The sequence below is a fragment of the Alexandromys fortis genome, unplaced genomic scaffold (genome assembly GCF_014885135.2).
Source record: "Alexandromys fortis isolate MF-2015 unplaced genomic scaffold, M_Fortis_MF-2015_v1.1 scaffold_10, whole genome shotgun sequence".
In the NCBI taxonomy this organism is placed as follows: domain Eukaryota; kingdom Metazoa; phylum Chordata; class Mammalia; order Rodentia; family Cricetidae; genus Alexandromys; species Alexandromys fortis.
In genome coordinates, this window is record NW_026067895.1 from 11,252,977 (window position 1) to 11,273,129 (window position 20,153).

General features: G+C 45.4%; 1 protein-coding gene across 5 annotated transcripts in view; it reads left to right on the forward strand.

Annotated features, from left to right (window-relative positions):
• The window catches only part of Smarca2 (SWI/SNF related, matrix associated, actin dependent regulator of chromatin, subfamily a, member 2), a 164,168-nt gene that overhangs the window by 59,620 nt on the left and 84,395 nt on the right, over positions 1–20,153 (forward strand). For all 5 annotated transcript variants that reach the window (XM_050160511.1, XM_050160540.1, XM_050160534.1 and 2 more), the window contains exons 11-19: positions 1,108–1,238; positions 1,456–1,513; positions 3,454–3,554; positions 4,674–4,821; positions 8,295–8,458; positions 11,379–11,445; positions 12,110–12,220; positions 15,469–15,711; positions 17,148–17,261. In XM_050160511.1, coding sequence (XP_050016468.1) covers positions 1,108–1,238; positions 1,456–1,513; positions 3,454–3,554; positions 4,674–4,821; positions 8,295–8,458; positions 11,379–11,445; positions 12,110–12,220; positions 15,469–15,711; positions 17,148–17,261 — 1,137 coding nt within the window. The remainder of the gene's footprint in view (positions 1–1,107; positions 1,239–1,455; positions 1,514–3,453; positions 3,555–4,673; positions 4,822–8,294; positions 8,459–11,378; positions 11,446–12,109; positions 12,221–15,468; positions 15,712–17,147; positions 17,262–20,153) is intronic.

Below are 20,153 nucleotides of genomic sequence, written 5' to 3' on the forward strand. Positions count from 1 at the left end.
TCCAAACCACAGCTTACAGGAATTGTTCTCTGGGGAGTATTAGGTGAAGGTCTGGGAAACTATTAGTTCTAAATGACCCGAATCAGCCTCGCTTGCCTGAAATAAGAATGGAATTTGTTCCAGGGCAAGTATCCCTCGTCCTAAATGCTTGCAGCCAGAAGTGTCTCCGATTGTGCGTTTGGAGCCTGGACTTTGGAGTACTTACATATATATGAGTTAGCTTGGGGATAGGACCTAGGCTAGGCATACACGCATTTATGTTTTATATACATCTTATTTTTCTTTTGACATAGGCTTTAAGGCATAGTTTGAAGGTGACTATGTATTATGTTAGTGTGCTAGTGTTTTGACTAACTGTGGATGGCCCTTCCCATGGTACCATTATAGAATTTTCTACCTGCGCCATCATATCCATGATCAGAAAGTTTCAAATTTTGCATTTGGGGCTAGAAGTGTTCAGTGTATAACAGGATAAAGGCTACCTGGAGAATCTGCCATAGGGCTCTAACCTAATTTTATATTTTCCTGTACAACTGGTCTGGTAAAGACATGGCTGCTATTTGGGGCAGGCAGGGCTTGGCACAGTCAATGGCCTCTACTGGCATTGCTGCCACCTTGATTGGCAGTATGCCTGCACCCCAGCTTCCTTGAACTTCTGTGTCTTCTAACTCAGAGTCTTGTCGAGTACAGCCAGTTAGAAAAGCCGAGCCTTTGTACTCCTACCTTAGGTACCAATGTGTTGAGGTTTTCTGTCGACCGTCAAATTCACATGTTAGACAAGTGCTGTACTATTGAACCACAGCCAAAGCCCCAGATCTTTCTGATACAGGGTCTCAGTGTGTATCCTAGGCTGGCCTTTAACTTGTGACCCTTCAACCTCAGCTTCCAGGGTGCTAGTATACAGGCATGCACCATCACGTCTACTTCTTCAGGGTTGTTAGTGAGTGGTTATCTTTCCCTGATTGTCAAGACACTTTGGGTGTGGAAGTGTTGAAACACAGAAAAACATTTCAGATACTGGACAACCAAGAGCCCGAGAAATAACCAGCACAGGCCTGAGAGCCTCCTATCATCCCAGGCTGACTTGATTTCTTTTTGTCTTTCTAGCCGATAGACGAAAGCAGCCAGATGAGTGACCTGCCTGTCAAAGTGACACACACGGAAACTGGCAAGGTCCTCTTTGGACCCGAAGCGCCCAAAGCAAGTCAGTTGGATGCCTGGCTGGAGATGAATCCTGGGTATGGTGCAGAAAAGCAGTTACTGGGATTCTCGGGGCTTCTTTGGCGAAGGGTGGGTGTGGTGCCAAACGGAACCTGTGCAGCCTTTGCTGAGAGATGGTGTAGAAGTTTTTGCATCTGCGTTGGTTACCTGTAAGCAGGATGTCGCAGTTAAGTAGCGAATGACTGTGTTTATTACTCAGAGATCAGCCCCCTCCTCTCCTCTGCTTGTCCCTAGTTATGAAGTTGCTCCCCGGTCTGACAGTGAAGAGAGTGACTCCGATTATGAGGAAGAGGTACGTGGACATCTGTCTCTCTTTGGGGTTTGCTGGCTTGGAAGTTATCGGAGGAAAAAGGGTCTCCTCGTGAATGTGGGCTCAGACCCTGAAGCCTCCAGGCTCCTTCCTCCTGACTTTGTTTTTAGGTTATTCCTGGGTCTAAGCACCTGGATAGGCTCTGGTGGGGTGTGCCTAATGACTGTAGTTATCTCTTGAGGTTCCCTGGCTGGTGAGGAATCTTGAAGAACCCTAAATTTGTTTGAAACCAAAGAGACAAGCTATGGTTAGACTAGAGATGGTGCAAAGGTCTTTCGGGGAGAATTTTGAAGATGGATTGATTTGGGAAAGGCAGTTCCCTATCCGCAAGTGGTCTGTGAGTGCTAAAAGCTCAAGAACTTCTAAAGTCTTTCAAACCTTGGAGTTCATTAGAAGTTATGAGTCTGGGACCTGAATTTTAAAAAAAAAAAAAGGCAACACGGGCAAGCATAAAGACTTTAATGTACATCTGGACTTTTCACTAAACACAACTCTTAATTTTGAATCCTTGGATTTGCTGGTTTCTCAAAAGGAGATATATTTTTCTGTTTCTTGAAAGGAATACTTAACATGTTTAGAACATAAAATGAGAATCTTGGGTACTTTCACTAGAGATTAAGAATTAGTGTTAGGTTAATTATGAAATGATTGATTAGTGCAAAAAAAGATAAGTGATTTTGTATCCTTGCTTGAATCTGGCTAGTATAATCAATCATTAAGTCCGGTTTGGACTAGCATTCAGGACTCTAGTGTGGCATGCCACAGATGGGTGCCAAGCAACCGCTGACACAGCCTTGCCTAATAAAACTGACGAGGAATTTAAGGCAGTGGTCGTTTTCCTTCTGTATTTTGAATCTTTGCTTTCTAAATTAATATACAATGAACATTTACTGCTTTTAGAAAGCAATAAAAATTTCATTTAGAAAAACATAACCATTATAAAACAAATACTTTTGTGTCATGATAATATCTCCTAGCTATTCTCTCTCTCTCTCTCTCTCTCTCTCTCTCTCTCTCTCTCTCTCTCTCTCACACACACACACACACACACACACACACACACACACACACTCTTGTTTGCTTGAATGAACAGGTCCATAAATGATAGAAGGTTTTTCTTTCTGAGAAAGAGCCTGGGAATATAAAGATAAGGTACAGTGGGCAGTTTAGGTAGCCCTTACCACCCAGATGTTGACATTCATAGATACCTCCTGACATTTGGGATGAGCTGCAATCCAATCAGGTGACAGGAGCCCCAGGCCACCAGCCAGTGAGTGGCTTATAGCACCTCATTTCTAGGAGGCACTTCTGAGTGATCTGATGTCATTGGCTTGATGTCCCCATTGGCACTTGTCATGTGTGTCCATTTCGCAGGCAATAGTTGGGAAACACATGCTCACCTTCAGACTGGTTATGAATGTCATGTTAGTAGTAGGCATATGAATATTTCGTCGTACGTTCAGGAAGTAGGGACGTGGTCAGATCTTTTGCCAAGGTAATGGTGTTTTTTTTTTCCCTGAACACTCAGGAATGTGTGGTGTGAAGCAGCCTCAGAAAGTAGCATGCTCAGCTAGTCAGATCCTCCACAGTCACGGGGACCCACGTCATCATCAGAAGGGGCATTCTCTGGAGGACGTTAAGTTGCAGAGAGGAGCACAGAGTTCTAGAACAGCAGCTGTGGTTCACACTTACCCTTGGGAGTTTGGGGCTTGGGGACTCCTGTAGCATCCCCCTTTCTCTCATTCAGAGGTGAAATGGTGACTCAGTTGACGTAGGCAGTTTTTTGTTTACTTCCTCCCTCAATCAGATCTGTTCACTTCATTTGTGAAGTAAAATACTATTTAATCTCTTTATAATAAGCGGTAATCATGAAGCACACTCGTTAAAATAGAAACCTTGCTGTATCTCTGTCCTTCTTCCAGGATGAAGAAGAGGAGTCCAGTAGGCAGGAAACTGAAGAGAAGATACTGCTGGATCCAAACAGCGAGGAAGTTTCCGAAAAGGATGCCAAGCAGATCATTGAGTACGTGGCCCTCGGAGTTTCCATCACTAATACAGTGAGGTTCATGTGGTGGGTGGGAGTTATCTTCACACTGCAACTGAGTGTCCCCCTCGGCTCCTCACAGGTCACTTTTGAGCTCTGGACCCCTCTGGTCAAGGGCTTTGTGTTTCTCATCTCCCTCCCTCCCTCCCTCCCTCCCTCCCTCCCTCCCTCCCTCCCTCCCTCCCTGGACTCCACCCTCCTATCTCCTGCGCAGGTTCTTTTCCGGGCTTCATGCCTGTCAACTGTACTTCTGTCCCAGGTTAGACTAATAAAATTTACCTTCCCCTCCCCCGGGGGCCGGAGCCATCAACATACCCAGAAGCCCAAGTGTGAGCGCCATCCTTGTGTCATCCGGATGCCATAGCTTCTTCCGCTGCGCACTCTGCCCAGGTCCACACTTAGCTTCAGTCTCTCCTGCCCGGGTGCCCCACTCCAGCCCATCCTCCAGTAGTGGTCCGCACACTCCATTGCTCGTGTGACTGTTATCATCGGAGCATCGCTCTGAAATAGTAGACAGAAGAGGACATTCAGACGATGAGACTCTCCGGAAGGAGGAAGTGGATGTTCTGATATGTTCTCCCCCTCCCAGGTTGTGCACCCCACTTTAGCAGCCTTTGTTTTCCAGTGCGCCCCTGACTTTTCAGTGACAGTTTTAAGAAGGGACAGTGGCTCTTCCATGTGCATCGGGTGAAAAGGCCCCCGCGAGGCCTAGTGGAAGGAAGAACCCTTTATCCTCTCTTTTCCCTCTAATGTCCTCCTCAGGCACCTCCTATTTCAGTCCCCAAGCTTTTCTAGCGTCCTATGTACGGGATTTATCTTCGCATCCAGAGGACACCCAGGGCAACTTCATTGACAAAGTGCCCCTTTTATGAACTTCAAAGTAACCTCTGTGTGAGGCTCACGTTCTTCACATGTATGATATGGAGCTGATAAGACGGTGATGACCCTGCTCGGTTTTTGTGAACTTTACAAAGCATGTTTTTAATGGCAGAGCAGATAATAATACCCACAGCAGCAACTTTAGACTCTCAAGTCATTTCTGATGACATAACACACAGACTCGTGGATCCATGGGCTTTTCTACTTTGTCTTCCTCAGGACTGCCAAACAGGACGTGGATGATGAATACAGCATGCAGTACAGTGCCAGAGGGTCACAGTCCTACTACACGGTGGCTCATGCTATCTCTGAGAGGGTAGAGAAGCAGTCCGCCCTCCTCATTAACGGCACCCTAAAGCATTACCAGGTAACCAGCGTGGTTGCGGCCCCATCACAAGCCTTGGTCTTGCGTCCGTGTCATCCCCGAGTGTGTATTCCCCACCTTAGGAGCCTTAGTCAACTCAATATGAGGTTCCAAAGACAGGACAACATTCCTCTGCACAGGACTTCCTTCAGAGCGCTGTGGTCAACATGACAGCCCCACGCTGTTTGGTTTTGTCACCCAGGAATGGAATTCGGAAGAAATACTGGCTTATCATTTGGACCAGTTTCAGTGTGGTTCTTTGTAAAGAGAAAAACCTGCTTGATTCAGTCAGGCAGGGAACCCGAAGTAAATGCAGTATTGCTTCAGCTGTAGTTGTGGCAATAGCGGGATGGTAAGGGTTCTGAGTGCCATCTCCTGCACGTATACCTTTTCCTTAAGGTACGATCAAGTTGTTGGCCACCGTGCTTCGGTTAAACACTAGGTTGTAAATGTGCCAGGTACGTCCTTTGACCTGTTTAAACTTGAGGGCATCTCCTGTTTTCCGGCTCTACTCCTCTGCCGGGCTATCTGGAGTGTATTTCTTGGAGCCTTTGTTCCTTGAATTACTCCCTCAAAAATTAAAAACTAAAACAAAATAGTAAGGTTTTGTGGTCCAATGAGCATAGGTGATAGCATTTACCAGAACTAAACTATTCGGTATTGGTGAGGGTTAGTTCTGCCTGCTCTACTAGGGTAACTGTGGGCTGTCCCAGGCCAGCTGCATAAGCTCCTTGGCAGGGACACCTCTCGGTCCATCCACAGTACCTACCTGAGGACTGGGGGCATAAATGTACTCCAGCACGCACAGCAGCATCCTGCGGAAACACAGTTGGATTCCGTCATTCTTGAACATTCTTCTCTGCTACTGCCAGGGTCTCTTTTCTATCATTGCTTACTAATATCCTATAAAAAAATAGTGTCATCTAGAAGTTCATGCTTATGACCAATCATCTCCAAGCTCCCATGGTCAGCCGTTGCCTCCCGTCACTGCTTGGGCCCTGTCTGTGCTGACGGCAACACCGGAAGAATGACAAGCTATGCCTGGGTAGCTCTTGGCTTGTCTTGGGAAAGTCTTAGGATTTCCCTGGAATTCCTGGAACATACTTAGGTCACTGCCCTGTAAGGCATGCCCCCTTGATGAGGTCAGAGTATTCTTTTTAATGTCATTTGACCTCTTTGATATCTTGTAATGTGTCCTTTGTTATATTTGATGTCACATCCTGTTCATGTAGGTCAGAGGGCAACCTGCAACCGTTGCTCTTCTCCTTTTACGATGTGGGTTCCGGGAACTGAATTCAGTCTTGGCAGGAAGCACCCACAGGGCTGCCATAAATAAATTTAAATGCCACTCTGGTTTCCTCCCGCCTTTCTGCACCTTTGTAAGCACTCTTCATTGCTCCCTTTTCAAATCTAACTCCTCCTCCTCTTGCAAATGTGAATCCCTGTGCACACCACATTCCTCGCTAGGCTCTGTCCACCCCTCAGGATGAAGTGCCTCTTTCCTCCTGGGCTTTTGACAGTGAAGCTCCTCTTCCTGCAGTCTGACCATCCCTGTCTGCCTCATGACTTCCGTTTCTCACAAACCAGTCCACAGGTGCTCACAGGCTAGCTTTTGGTGGCTCCTTGACAAATTTAACCTCCTGCTGCCTCCAGAGAATCATGCTTTGATTCCCACATTCCGCAGTCCAGGAAAGCGCAAGTCTCTTTCCACATGTTTTGTGAGATTCTAAGCTCCTACCAAGTCTCTGGCTTTGCTTTTATTTTATCTAGATCTCTCTCTCTCCTTCTCTCTCCCTTCTTCTCCCACCCTTCTCTCTTTCCCTCTCTCCTCTCCCCCTCTTCTCCTTTCCCATACCCTCCCTCCATCCTTCCCTCTTTTCTCTTCGTCTCTTCCCTTTCTCCCCACCTTCCCTTCAATGTTTCTGGCATGTAATTGACGTCCTCAAAGCTGGTGGTGAGCTAGCAAACAGTCCATCTTTCCCACCACTGTGGGTTCCACTGGGTCCCCCTTTCCTCTCTCTTTTTAAACTTGGTCTTTAGATTTAGCCTACAGAATCATGGGCTACATTGTGGCATCATTGTGCACACATTGCTTTTGCATTAGATTCTCATATAGCCCAGGTTGGGCAGAATTTACTGCAAGGTCAAGGATCACCTTGTGAACTCCTGATTCTCCTACTTTCTGCTCCCAAGTGCCGGGCTTGGACCTTGGCCATCGCCTGGCCTCATGCTTTGTTGTGATTGCGTCTCTTCCCCCACTTGACCCTCTTGTCCCCTTCCTCTCCCCGCTCACCCATTATCTCTCAGGCCTTTTCTGTTTCTCTCCTTATCTCTGCACAAACTTTGAAGATGACTTAGGTCTTGTCCAAAGCCCCTGTTTGGCTTAGAAAATGCCAAAGATGGTCACTGTGCTTTCTAAGGGAAACTCACCAGTACATCTTTATACACACTCATCACACTGGGCTACTTGGTACCCAGTGAGAGTGTTCACCACTTCCTCCCTGACATGAGCTTCTGATGGGAGTGTGAGTCTACCTTGGTGTCTGTCCATCAGCCATAGTTCCTTGTGTGATCCTGTGTGAGGAAGTGGCTAATGAATATTTTAAGTACAAGATCACAATATTTTCTCTGCATAACTTAGTTGGCAAGTTAATGTGGCCGCAACATGTATGTGTATATATGTTACATACAATTGATGCTGTCACGTTAAACCCAGCATTGCATCATGGTAGCACAGTAAGTCTGTGTTCTCACCTCCCTCTCCTTTTGTGCTTAAATGAGACTCCAAAGCTGGGACCTGGGTGCACTGCTTCTGTGCTTTGAAAATACGTTGTACGTCTTCCAGGCAGCCGGCTTCCAGGGAGGTGCTTTCCAAAAGTGCCCCCAGCGCAGAGCGTTCTGTGTGCTGCCTGGGGCCTTTCTTTGCCAGGAAGAGAAATGTCCTTTTGGAGTGCAGCCTAGTGGCCTTGGCTCCCTGGGCACAGGCTTCCTCGCTGCAGGGATGGCACCCTGGGGCAGGCCGTTCATGATCCAGAAAGCAGTTTCTGATGATCAGTGGTCTACGGCGCCAGCTCAGCCTTCCGGCTTTTCTTTAATCCTCGAATTGGCTTTTTGTTCTTGGAGTAGTTGGAATAGATTTCGGTTTGGGTTTTCTTCATTTATAATAATTCTAGAATGTCATCCACTGTGAAATGTTAAATATGGATGAGCAACAAAGCTGCTCCAAATCCCACCCGCACTCTCTCGCCCATCGTTTCTCAATCTGATTAACACCGAGCACCTGCCAAGCAGCAGGGGCGATTACGGGCTCATCTTTGAAATTCCTTTTGCCTTGGTGCCCTCCCCCACTTTGCTACTGTGGGAAACTCAAGCGCACAGCACCGAGAAGTTAAGAAGTCACAGCCTCACTTGAGCTGTGCTAGTATTAATTACCTGTGCAGATCTCGGATAATTGAAACGATTACTCTTCATTTCAGCTCCAGGGCCTGGAATGGATGGTTTCCCTGTATAATAACAATTTGAATGGAATCTTAGCTGATGAAATGGGGCTAGGCAAGACCATCCAGACCATTGCACTCATCACGTACCTGATGGAGCACAAAAGACTCAACGGCCCCTATCTCATCATTGTTCCGCTCTCGTAAGTACTGTCGTTTATTCCGCCCGCCGCCACTCTGTGCGCTGAGCTTGTCCTAGCAGTGGCTTGCCCTTGCTTCCCGTTTCAGACAGAATAGTCGCACGGAGTCGGAATACCGGAAACATAATAATCTGAATGTTGGTTTCACTTTTCCACCCCTGCCGAACCCCAGGCCCCGCTGCAGCCTTTTGACTGGCTGGTAAAGTTTGTAGTGATTCTTTCTGGCCGTTCCCATTTCACACGCTGTAGAGCAGTCTCGGCCTTCCTTGTGCTGAGAAACCCTTATCACAGTTCCTCATGTTGTGGTGACCCCCCACCCATAAATTATTTCATTTTATGGTTACTTCTTAACTATAATTTTGCTACTGTTAGGAACTGTAGTGTAAGTATCTGGATCTCTAATGTGTTACCCAGAGGGGTCATGACCCACAGGTGGAGAACCACTGCTCCTGCAGAGTGAGTCCAAGTAAGTAGAGCTTACTGAAGGGAAAGGTGAGGGAATTTATAAACTTTTCTAGAACAGTTTTCCTTTTTGTATTCACACTTAGACACACACCCACACTCACACAATCGAACACCTCCAAAAGATAATAGATTTGTATACCTTCCTTACTGTATCTCTTAAAGCCACGTCGACATCCAAATCCTTGCTGTGAACAGTGCGTTCAAGTAAACTCTGTATGTACGCTTTGTGTTTCAATGGCTTGCTGCCCTGGAAGGAAGGAGCAGTCTTTGCTGTTTCTAACACAGCCCCAGTTCCTCACCCGCCAGTGGCTCCCCCTGGTCTTTAGCCAACACTCGGAGTAGAGGAATAACTGTCACAGCCACCCTCCCTGGGAGTGTGGTGCTCCTGTGTATGCATGTCAGCATCTGTGTGCATGTCAGCATCTGTGTGTGCATGTCAGCATCTGTGTGTGCATGTTAGCATCTGCATATGCGTGTCAACATCTGTGTGTGCGTGTCAGCATCTGTGTGTGCATGTCAGCATCTGTGTGTGCATGTTAGCATCTGCGTATGCGTGTCAGCATCTGTGTGTGCGTGTCAGCATCTGCATATGTGTGTCGGCATCTGCATGTATGTTTCAGCATCTGTGTTCATGTCAGCATCTGCGTGTGTGTGTCAGCATCTGCGTGTGCATGTCAGCATCTGTGTGTGCAGGTCAGCATCTATGTGTGCACATCAGCATCTGTGTGTGCACGTCAGCATCTGTGTGTGCGTGTCAGCATCTGTGTGTGCGTGTCAGCATCTGCGTGTGCGTGTCAGCATCTGCGTGTGTGTGTCAGCATCTGCGTGTGCATGTCAGCATCTGTGTGTGCAGGTCAGCATCTGTGTGTGCACATCAGCATCTGTGTGTGCACGTCAGCATCTGTGTGTGCGTGTCAGCATCTGTGTGTGCGTGTCAGCATCTGTGTGTGCGTGTCAGCATCTGCGTGTGTGTGTCAGCATCTGCGTGTGCACGTCAGCATCTGTGTGTGCAGGTCAGCATCTGTGTGTGCACATCAGCATCTGTGTGTGCACGTCAGCATCTGTGTGTGCGTGTCAGCATCTGTGTATGCGTGTCAGCATCTGTGTGTGCACGTCAGCATCTGTGTGTGCACGTCAGCATCTGTGTGTGCACGTCAGCATCTGCGTGTGCGCGTCAGCATCTGTGTGTGCGTGTCAGCATCTGTGTGTGTGTGTCAGCATCTACGTGTGCACGTCAGCATCTGTGTGTGTGTGTCAGCATCTGCGTGTGCATCAGCATCTGCGTGTGCGTGTCAGCATCTGCGTGTGCATGTCAGAGTCTACGTGTGCATATCAGCACCTGCGTGTGCATGTCAGAGTCTACGTGTGCATATCAGCACCTGCGTGTGCATGTCAGCGTGTGCTTGTCAGCATCTGCGTGTACGTGTCAGCATCTGTGTGCGTGTCAGCATCTGCGTGTGCGTGTCAGCGTCTGCATGTGCGTGTCAGCATCTGTGTGCACGTCAGCATCTGTGTATGCACGTCAGCATCTGCGTGTGCATCAGCGTCTGCGTGTGCATGTCAGCGTCTGTATGTGCGTGTCAGCATCTGCGTGTGCGTGTCAGCATCTGTGTGCGTGTCAGCATCTGCGTGTGCGTGTCAGCATCTGTGTGTGCGTGTCAGCGTCTGCATGTGCGTGTCAGCATCTGTGTATGCGTGTCAGCATCTGTGTGTGCATGTCAGCATCTGTGTGTGCGTGTCAGCGTCTGCATGTGCGTGTCAGCATCTGTGTGTATGTCAGCATCTGTGTATGCGTGTCAGCTTGATGTTCTAGTCACTGCCACCTTGTCATGGGTCACAGTCCTGAGACGAACTCGGACCTGCAGGAAGAAGAAGGCTTTCTGTTTCGTATTTCCTTCCGTTCTGTTTTCTGCACAAGGCTCAGAGTTATCTGCCTCCATAGTATTTACATGCCCTTTGCACACCCGATCTATATTTGCATCATCTGACATGGATGTTTTGGTTACACTTTTGGATTTAAAAAGAAAATCATTCATCATTTCTTCCCCGGCTTCCTTTTGATAGACCGATTGACTGTGTTTGTGGGGTTTTGTAATTTCTCTTCCCTGATTCAAATTTTCTCAGCGCTTACATGGCTAATCCTAAATCATTTGGCCATTGTTGGTTTCGGAACCCTAGGAAGGCTCCGGTGTTCTGTACCACATAATTCTACACTTTTGAATTGTTTCTTACAAGATTTTTTTTTCTTGAGGTGTACAATCGTCACGCTTTGTGGCGGCTGATTTCTTCTATCTTACCTCTTATCTCCATACCTGTAACATTAATATGTATGTATCTTGGGTATTTTATATTCTCTAGAAGGCAAGGAGTAAAAATGAGTAACAGTTTTCTATTTACCGAATTTATATAAATGTGTATGTGCGTGTTTACTGTGGTATTTTTGTTGTTGTTTTTGTAGGACTCTGTCTAACTGGACATATGAATTTGACAAATGGGCTCCTTCTGTGGTGAAAATTTCTTACAAGGTTTGGAGCTTTGTATTTATATATAAATGCGGAAAAGCAAAAAAAAAAGGACCCCAATTTCTTCCTTCCATATGCGCATCTGTGAACTGTATTTGGTTGTAAAGTTTTGTCATGTACATCATGTACTAAACAGTGAGAGTTAATCATCCCAAGAAGATTACTGTAATAAACCATAATTACTTTCAGATAGTGAAATGCAGAAGAAAATTGTTAATTATCATATTGCGAGGTTTCTGATGAGAGTAATACAAATGACAAATATCACACTTTCTGTGTGCTGCTGACTGGTTCACTGTGGGCTGCTACTGTGCCGAATGTTCCTGCAAAGTCAGGCAATTACCGGGGCGCTGGGGCTGCCTGCTGCACGCTCCCACAGAAAGGGAGCTTTTCAGGCAAGCAGCAGGTTCCCAGCCACTGCTAGCTTGCTGCAATTTCCTCCTCGCTTTTCCTTCCTTGGGCTTAAGTGGGAAACCTTGCTGCAAGGACCTGGAAAGGGTCAAGATATGTGTGCTTTAGCTACCGCTTTCTTCCTGGATAATAGATCGGTATATGGTAATACCCTCATGTGCACATCACCTGTCTAGGCTCCATTAAGCTCTGAGTAGCGAGAAATAGTACCTATGTCCTTCCAGCGGGTAATCGATGTATTTTTCTCTCCATTCAGGGTACCCCTGCCATGCGACGCTCCCTTGTTCCCCAGCTGCGGAGTGGCAAATTCAATGTCCTCCTGACTACTTATGAGTACATTATAAAAGACAAGCACATTCTTGCAAAGGTACGATTTTAAAAGAAAAAAGAAAAGAAAAGAAAGAAATTCTTTTATCTCTAATTGTGGATCATCTTACCGGAGTGTAAAGTATCCCTCAAATTATACTCAATAGTATAATTTTGATCATTAAATGACTGGTTTCTTTCTCTTCGTTTTTTTTCCCCTGAAATCTTGGTCATGGGATTTAATACTTTGTATGATATCGTGTGTGTGTGTGTGTATGTGTGTGTGTGTGTGTGTGAGGGAGGGAGAGAGAGATTAATTGATTAATCAATTAATTAATTGATTTATCTTGGGCCCTGCTCTGCACGTTTCTCATGAGTTCACTTCCTTTCTTTTCCCTTATTTTTATTTCATGTGTACGAGTGTTTTGCCAAGAACATAAATGCAAACAGCACTCATGGAAGCCAAAAGGGGGCATCAGATCCCCTGGGACTGGACTTAGAGCCAGTGTAAGCCTCTCTCTATATGAGTGCTGGGAATAGAACTAGTTTCTTCTGGAAAACCAGCCATCTTTCCAGCCCCAATTCCACATCTATTAAGAAAATTCACCTGGGTTCCTTCTGCGATTTTTCTCTCCAGCAGCCCTCAATGTGCTCGGAAAGAAATAATTGTTTTTGTTGCCCTGGGTTATTGTCAGCCCAGCTTTATTCCTCTGTGCCTCTCTCTCCGAAGGCGAGCAGGGTCCCCTCCAGATGGTGTCCTCCATCTCGGCATTTATCCATGCTGCAGCTTGTGTACTTGTTCTGTTTTCAGTGTTTCCCTGGTAAAATAATGGGCAATTATTGTTTAAATTACCCAGGGCTGTTCCTGGGGCTTTTTCTTTGGCGCTGAGAAAGAGTTGTGTCAGCGACCTACCTGGCTGGTCATCTGTATGTCATGAAAACTTAATTTCCCCCCATCTGTAGTTCTATTCCCAGTCCTTTAGCCATGATGGGAAGGGTTCCTCCCCATTTATGCCGTGTTGTCTCCTAATATGATCACGCAGAACGATGAAAGCTTCCTTCCTGGTACAAATCATGAAAACTTAATTTTCCCCCTCTGTGGTAATTTCTTTGACCGCGTGGTGTTTGGAAACCTCCAGTCTGAAACTAAGTTATGGTCAGAATTGAGCAGAATCCCTATTTCTGGGGTTTGTTCCATCTCTGCATTAAACCTCTGCTCTGGGAACTTTGAGTTCCCTTCATGGTATCATAGGCAATAACATAAAGGAACTTTCTGCCCAGGGGAGGTTTAATAATTGAGATGACACTGACAGCAAGGCAGCCTTCCAGTTCCTCGTGCTCCGAGATGAATTTGGCAGTGTCAAAAATGATGTGTCTCCAATATTACTGTGGGAATGTGTTGGTGCCTTTGAGATCCCTAAAAAAAACCATCTTGTGTCTTGTGCATATGTATTTCAAAGTCATTGGAGATGCCTGGTAACAAGAAGCAGTGCTTTTATTTGTTACTGGAGAAATGGTGTTCCAGAGAGGGATAATAATTTTTCCAAGCAGTAGACCTAATTAGTACATATTCGGCGGCAGAATCAAAGGTCTCTGGTTCCGTGTTGGTTTAAGAGCTCAATTGTGGAAGAAAGTTGATTTAGAACAGATATGCTATTGTAACACTTAGATGCATTTTTGTCTGTGAACCTCTTTGCACTGATGTTGGCTGTAAACCTTTGGTTATTCTTACACATTTGGCCATGGTAGAGAAATGGGGCAGGGAGTGCTGGTGATTTCCTTTATCTGGATATCCCAGCCTGGCTGATGGTTTTCTCTCTTTTCCTTAGCTTCACTGGTCCTTTTAATGAGGAGGTGAGAATTATGCCCTACTTGCTTGTCTGCTCCCTCTGACTCTCGCCCCAGAGCTAGAGACATCTGAGCGGCAGACTTTTTTTTTTTTTTAAACCAGTCCTGCCTTTGTATAGGCCAGAGGTTCACAACCCTTTTGGGGGAGGGGTGGAATGACCCTTTTCCAGGAGTTGCCTAGAACCATCTGAAATATCAGATATTTACATTACGATTTCTAGCAGTAGCGAAATTACCGTTATGAGTTAGCAACAAAAATAATTTTATGGTTGGGAGTCAACATGAGGAACTGTATTAAAGGGTCTCAGCATTAGCAAGGTTGAGAACCACTGGTGTAGGCAAAAGCTAGGCTTAAGTGGTACGACCCTCTTAGTTCTCCCTCAAGCAGTAAACTTGAAGAGACAGTGAAAGGGAGGGTGTGAGAGAGGAAAGGACCGAAAGCCTTTGGGAAGAGTATTACGCCATCCTCACTTTATTTTTTTTTAAATATTTATTTATTTATTATGTATACAATATTCTATCTGTGTGTATGTCTGCAGGCCAGAAGAGGGCAGCAGATCTCATTACAGATGGTTGTGAGCCACCATGTGGTTGCTGGGAATTGAACTCAGGACCTTTGGAAGAGCAGGCAATGCTCTTAACCACTAAGCCATCTCTCCAGCCCCGCCATCCTCACTTTAGCCTTCTTAAGTATTAGTCGTGTTGAGGAGTTTGCTGTGTTTTAATTCTGCAGTTGGGCCCAGGTGGAGGATGGTATTTTTGCATTGCTTTTCTGCGGATGAGTTTGTGATCTTTTTGAGTAGAACAGGGTTCTTCAGCCTGGCAGATGAGGAACATGCATCATGCATGAACCGAGGGGGGAGGGGGCGCGCTGTTAGTTTGACCTTTTTTTTTTTTTTTTTAAGAAACTGAATGTTTAGATTTTTGTGTATAATATTCCAACTTTTTAGTGTTAGCAACACAACACTGAGCCATGCCCTAGAGGTAGTAGACAGCTGGTCTATTAGGAAAGAGATCCTAGGAGATAGTGGCCCTGCATCTTCCAGAAGAGCCATCATTCATGCCTGCTTCAAGAGGCTGTAAGGATTCTGTTCCTGCTGTGGGCAGAGGAACCATGACCACAAAAGTCTGGAGGATCTTGTGTCATGACACAGTAACAAGGAGACCGTTGTCAGAAAGAGGCCAGACCTAGTCTTAGGAGTGCCCATTGCTCTCTGGCCTGTTTACTTGTTTCTAAAAGGTGAATTGGAATCACTGGTCCTAGGGGGAATATTGTCATTTTAAAAGTCTGCAGGGCATGGGCAGTGCTCCATTGGTTGGGCTTCCTGTCTCTTAAAGAGTATCATTCTGTGTCATGTGCCAAGCTGGATCTTTGGTTTTCCACACACATCACCCAGTCATTCGGGAGCCACTGTATTTCTGTTGACCAGGTACACATTGGTTCTCCCGCTTGTGTTGCAGATTCGGTGGAAATACATGATCGTGGATGAAGGCCACCGAATGAAGAATCACCACTGCAAACTGACTCAGGTCTTGAACACACACTATGTCGCCCCCAGAAGGATTCTTTTGACCGGGACACCACTACAGAATAAGCTCCCAGAACTCTGGGCCCTCCTCAACTTCCTCCTCCCTACAATCTTCAAGAGTTGCAGCACATTCGAGCAGTGGTTTAATGCTCCATTTGCCATGACTGGCGAAAGGGTACTGGTCAAACTGTGTGTGTGTGTGTGTGTGTCTTTGTGTGTATTTTCCACTGTGTGATGGTAAAATGAAAGCAGAGGGCATAAAACTTGGAACGTAAGAGCCAGAGAAACCCCACAGGGTGGTTAACAATGCTTTTTGGTCAGTGGGTGGGATCTGGTCGCATTTGGGATTAGGTTTTCTCCTCTGAATCTAGATTCATATGGGACATCCCCAGCCTCTTTGCATTTTGCCAACTTTTCCCTGACAGAGTGTTCAACTACAGCGTGTCACAGGGAGGGTGAGAGTGGAGGTGTTGGCTTCATCAGCTTACACAGCCCAACTCAGCCAATTCAACAGGAACCCAGCAATCCTTGTTATAAACTCGGGGCTCCCCTTTGCCGTACTTCCACAGAGCTTGAGTGTTATACATTAATTTTCCTCAGATTTTTTTCAGGTGTTAGTGTAAGCCTTCATTTTTGCCTGTACATAAATTTTTCTTAAATCCTGGAGTATCTGTTCTCAAATGTATTATTATTATTCCTTTAATAATAGCTCATATAATGCAAGCTTGGGCTATTGCAAGAAAAAAAAAATCCCTGAAAGGGACACATATCTTTTTGATGCCAGTTCCTTGATGACAGGAATGAAAAGCCATTAATATGCTTTAGAGAAACTTATCTTTGCACTCATAGCCCTTTATTTTTTTCTTATTTATTTATTAAAGATTTCTGTCTCTTCCCCACCGCCACCTCCCAGTTCCCTCCCCCTCCCCCAATCAAGTCCCCCTCCCTTGTCAGCCCAAAGAGCAATCAGGGTTCCCTGCCCTGTGGGATAGCCCTTTAATCTTGAAGTACCTTATAGGTTCATTTGCTGTTCATTAACTGACTTGCCCATTTGGAGAAAGCAGTGTCAATTAATTCTGCCCCCTAGAGGCTAACAAAGGAACAAAGATTTGAGCAGAGGAAGGGAAAGGGGCTATCTATGGTGCAGGAGCCAAGAGCTCTTCCAGTATAAAGGATGCTCACTCTTTCCCATTTTCATATTCACACACCCATTCTTTTGTAGATTTCTGCACTGGACACAAATGTCAGTGGGTTCAACTGAAGTAGGAACACGCAAACTGTTGTCCCCCTTTTCCTGTTCTGTGCCAACCTCAAGTCAGTCTTTATTGTTGCCCTTGTTCTGTGTTTGGGGTTGTTCATATTACTAATGTGAAACTTGGCTCCAGGGCCCATTCCCACAAAACTACACTCTAAGGCAAAGATACTTATTTGACAGTCATTTTATTCCAATGGGGCAGGCAGGTGGGCAAAAAATTTGGAGGTGTTGCTGACTGGCATTCACCTGGCTTTATAGCATGTGAAATTTCAGTATGCATCGAAACACCTCATGAGTGCAGCAGAGTTTCTCTGTGTGAAACATCCTTCACGAATTCATCTAAGGTTGTTTTGTAGGTGGACCTGAATGAAGAAGAAACTATTTTGATCATCAGGCGTCTGCACAAGGTGTTGAGACCCTTTTTACTGAGGAGACTGAAGAAAGAGGTTGAATCTCAGCTTCCAGAAAAGGTCAGTTGCAGATTCAGGTAGTGGGGTTTTCCCTCCTGTGCATGTGTCTTTGGCACCTGCCTTTGTGGTTGCATGTCTGAAATGATAGGCCTAGAGTTCCATTGCAAAGTATCTTAAAGACATTTTCAAAGACTCTGTATTTGATTGAGCTGGGGTGGGGGGAGCACCCACAACATTATCAGCCTAGTTTCTTTAACTTTGGGGCGGGTTTAATAAAATAATCAAATTCATGGAGTCTTTTTGATTTTAGGTGTGTGTGTGTGTGTGTGTGTGTGTGTGTCTGTGTGTGTGTGTGTTATTGTTACTGAGCTTTTTAGTCCCACCTGAAGGCACTTCAGAATTGTCCTGCTCTAAAGCAAATAAGGATTGGCGTTTGGTACTTGTGTCCTCACTGAAGGGAAATTGAAGGGATCCATAGGCATCTGCCAGGTTTCCTGAAAGTTCATTTAGCGTTTCCTATTTGTGATGTGATTGTTTGGGTAGAGAGAGAGTTGCTTTAAACAACAGTCTGGGATGCACATTTTTGTGTGTGGTGTAACTAAGTCCCTGTGGACTGACCTGGGGACGTCTAGGCGAGTAGTTTTCAGATTGCTCATAGGAAACAGTTTTTAGTTCTGTTGAGTTTCTTTGAGCCTGGGTTAGTACTGGACTTGAATTTTGATTATTGTACCCCTGGTCTTAACCTGGAACTATCTACACCTGAAGTTCCATCCTCTGAAAGGTAGCTTGATTGGGGTTTGATACTTGGTTGGGTTTTTTTGTTTTTGTTTTTGTTTTTTTTTGGTTGTGAATTTTTGGGGTAACAACTACTGGATAGATTGGCACATCCTGACCATTGTAAAGCCCATCTGTCTGGGCAAAGTTGATCGTTTTGCTGTGAGAGAATTTTATGTCTTAATCCCTTTGCATTAATAGTCACAAAAATTGAAAATAAAAGTCTTATACTATGAGTATCCTAGTAAAAGTCTAGGTATGTATTTTACTTTGTTGATGAATGCATCTTGGGAATCAAGTGCAGTGATCATTCCCTTTGCTTTCCTGTGGTCTTGACCACTGGGTAATAGCAATGCTCTGTGTGTGGTACTGTCTGTGGATATCTTTCTAGGTATCCATGTCTTTAAAGGCAACCACTTTACCAGAGGCAACTTGGTAGAACCTACAGCAAACTGTATATGCAAGGCCCGAGTTTAAAAAAAAAGCTAAATCCACTATATTATTTTATTCGCCGGTGTTTTTATGAAGAAGGATCAAGAAAGTGCGTTTTAATCCTAATTTTAGCTTGCATCTAGTAGACTTTCTCTATAGAACTGTACTCCTTTTAGTTTGCAGTTCTGAGGTCTAAACAAACATCTACTTCATTGTGTTAAGAAGCAGACTGCACAACCGCCCCCTCACCTAACCTGTTCTCCTTTGCACAGCTGTGCCAGTTCTCTTTTGTACCCAGGGGACAATAGCCCGTGTCACCACCTTCCCACCCTCATGTGGCCCTGAGCTGTTCTCCATCCCTAAAGACTGCCAGTTTGTGCCTGGGTTCTTTCAGGCCATGTAGTGTGTTTGAAAGCCATCCAAGTAGTGGTGCTTACCTAGATTGGGTTTGGTTTTGTTGAGGGACATTGGGTTGTTTTTGTTTTTGTTTTTGTTTTAAGGTGGGTGGGTATGCACTCCCCTACATGAATCTATATGTAACCCATGATGTAAGAACTCATGGGGGCCAGAAGAGTGTTCCAGATTTTCTGGAGCTAGAGTTCTAGGTGTTTGTGAGCTGTGCAGTCTGGGTGCTGGGAACAGACCTGTGTCCTCTGTGAGAGCAGTGAATGTTCTAGCTGCTGAGCCATCTCTCCAGCCCCTGACGATCTGAGCAGAGCAGCTGTACACATCTGCATTCAGGCTTTCGTGTGACAGTCTTGTTTCACTTGAGTGAACATCCGGAAGTACGATTGCTGTGTTGTTTGGTTAATGAATGGTTTTAAGGGTCTTATAAAACCATGTGTTCTCAGGGTTCTCTGTACCTTCCTAAACTGCTTGGTGGTCCTACTGGCGAAATGTAATCCCATCAGTGCTTGGTGTTGTCAGATATGTTGTGAGGGTCATTCCTGTTTGTTTTAAGATTTTAATAGGTACGAAGTTACACCTTTAATTCCATCTCCTTGATATTGAACAGAGTTGAGTTGAGTATCTCTACATATATATGTGGGTGACCCTAAAGGCACCTCTGCTGCAGGGGAAAGTCAGCTCTCATAATGGGCTGATGGGACACCTAATGAGCAGGGGGAATATACTGGGCCCCTACCTACAGCAAAGTCCACTTCTTACATTCGGGAAAGAACAGCAGTTCAAAGAAAAGGGATTGTGCATAGCAACTTGAGCTAAATGAAAATGTGATTCTTCTTCTGTACTTCCATTGAGGTCGTCTGTTGATTCTTTCCCTCTGTGAATCATAGTCTTAAGACTAGTGATGCAGCTGGCTGTGTGTACGGTGGCATCTCTATGTGTGCATGTGTGCGTGTCCAGTGTCTGAAGTTAACCAGAACTTGGACCAGCTAACGTCAATCTTGGTTTTATTTTTATACATAATTTGTGTAGAATGTAGGAAAAAGCTTTGTGTGAATGGAAAACTTGTGTATTCATTAAATAAAAGCTGGGGAATTAATCATTCCCAGCCTTTCCTTCCTCTCTCATGGCATGGATTCAAGGACCTGAGACCTCTGTTAATTGAATTGTTTGTTGAAAAATATCTCAGTTCCCTACATGCGGCTTTGTCGCACTGGTCCAGTTTCATTGTTCTAATGGTCTGTCCTTTTGAAATGAAAATTTTAAATGAAGAGCAGTTCACCAGCAGGAGCTCTGAAGAAAGCTCAGGTCTACTGAATTAATATGGCCAATGGGGGGAAT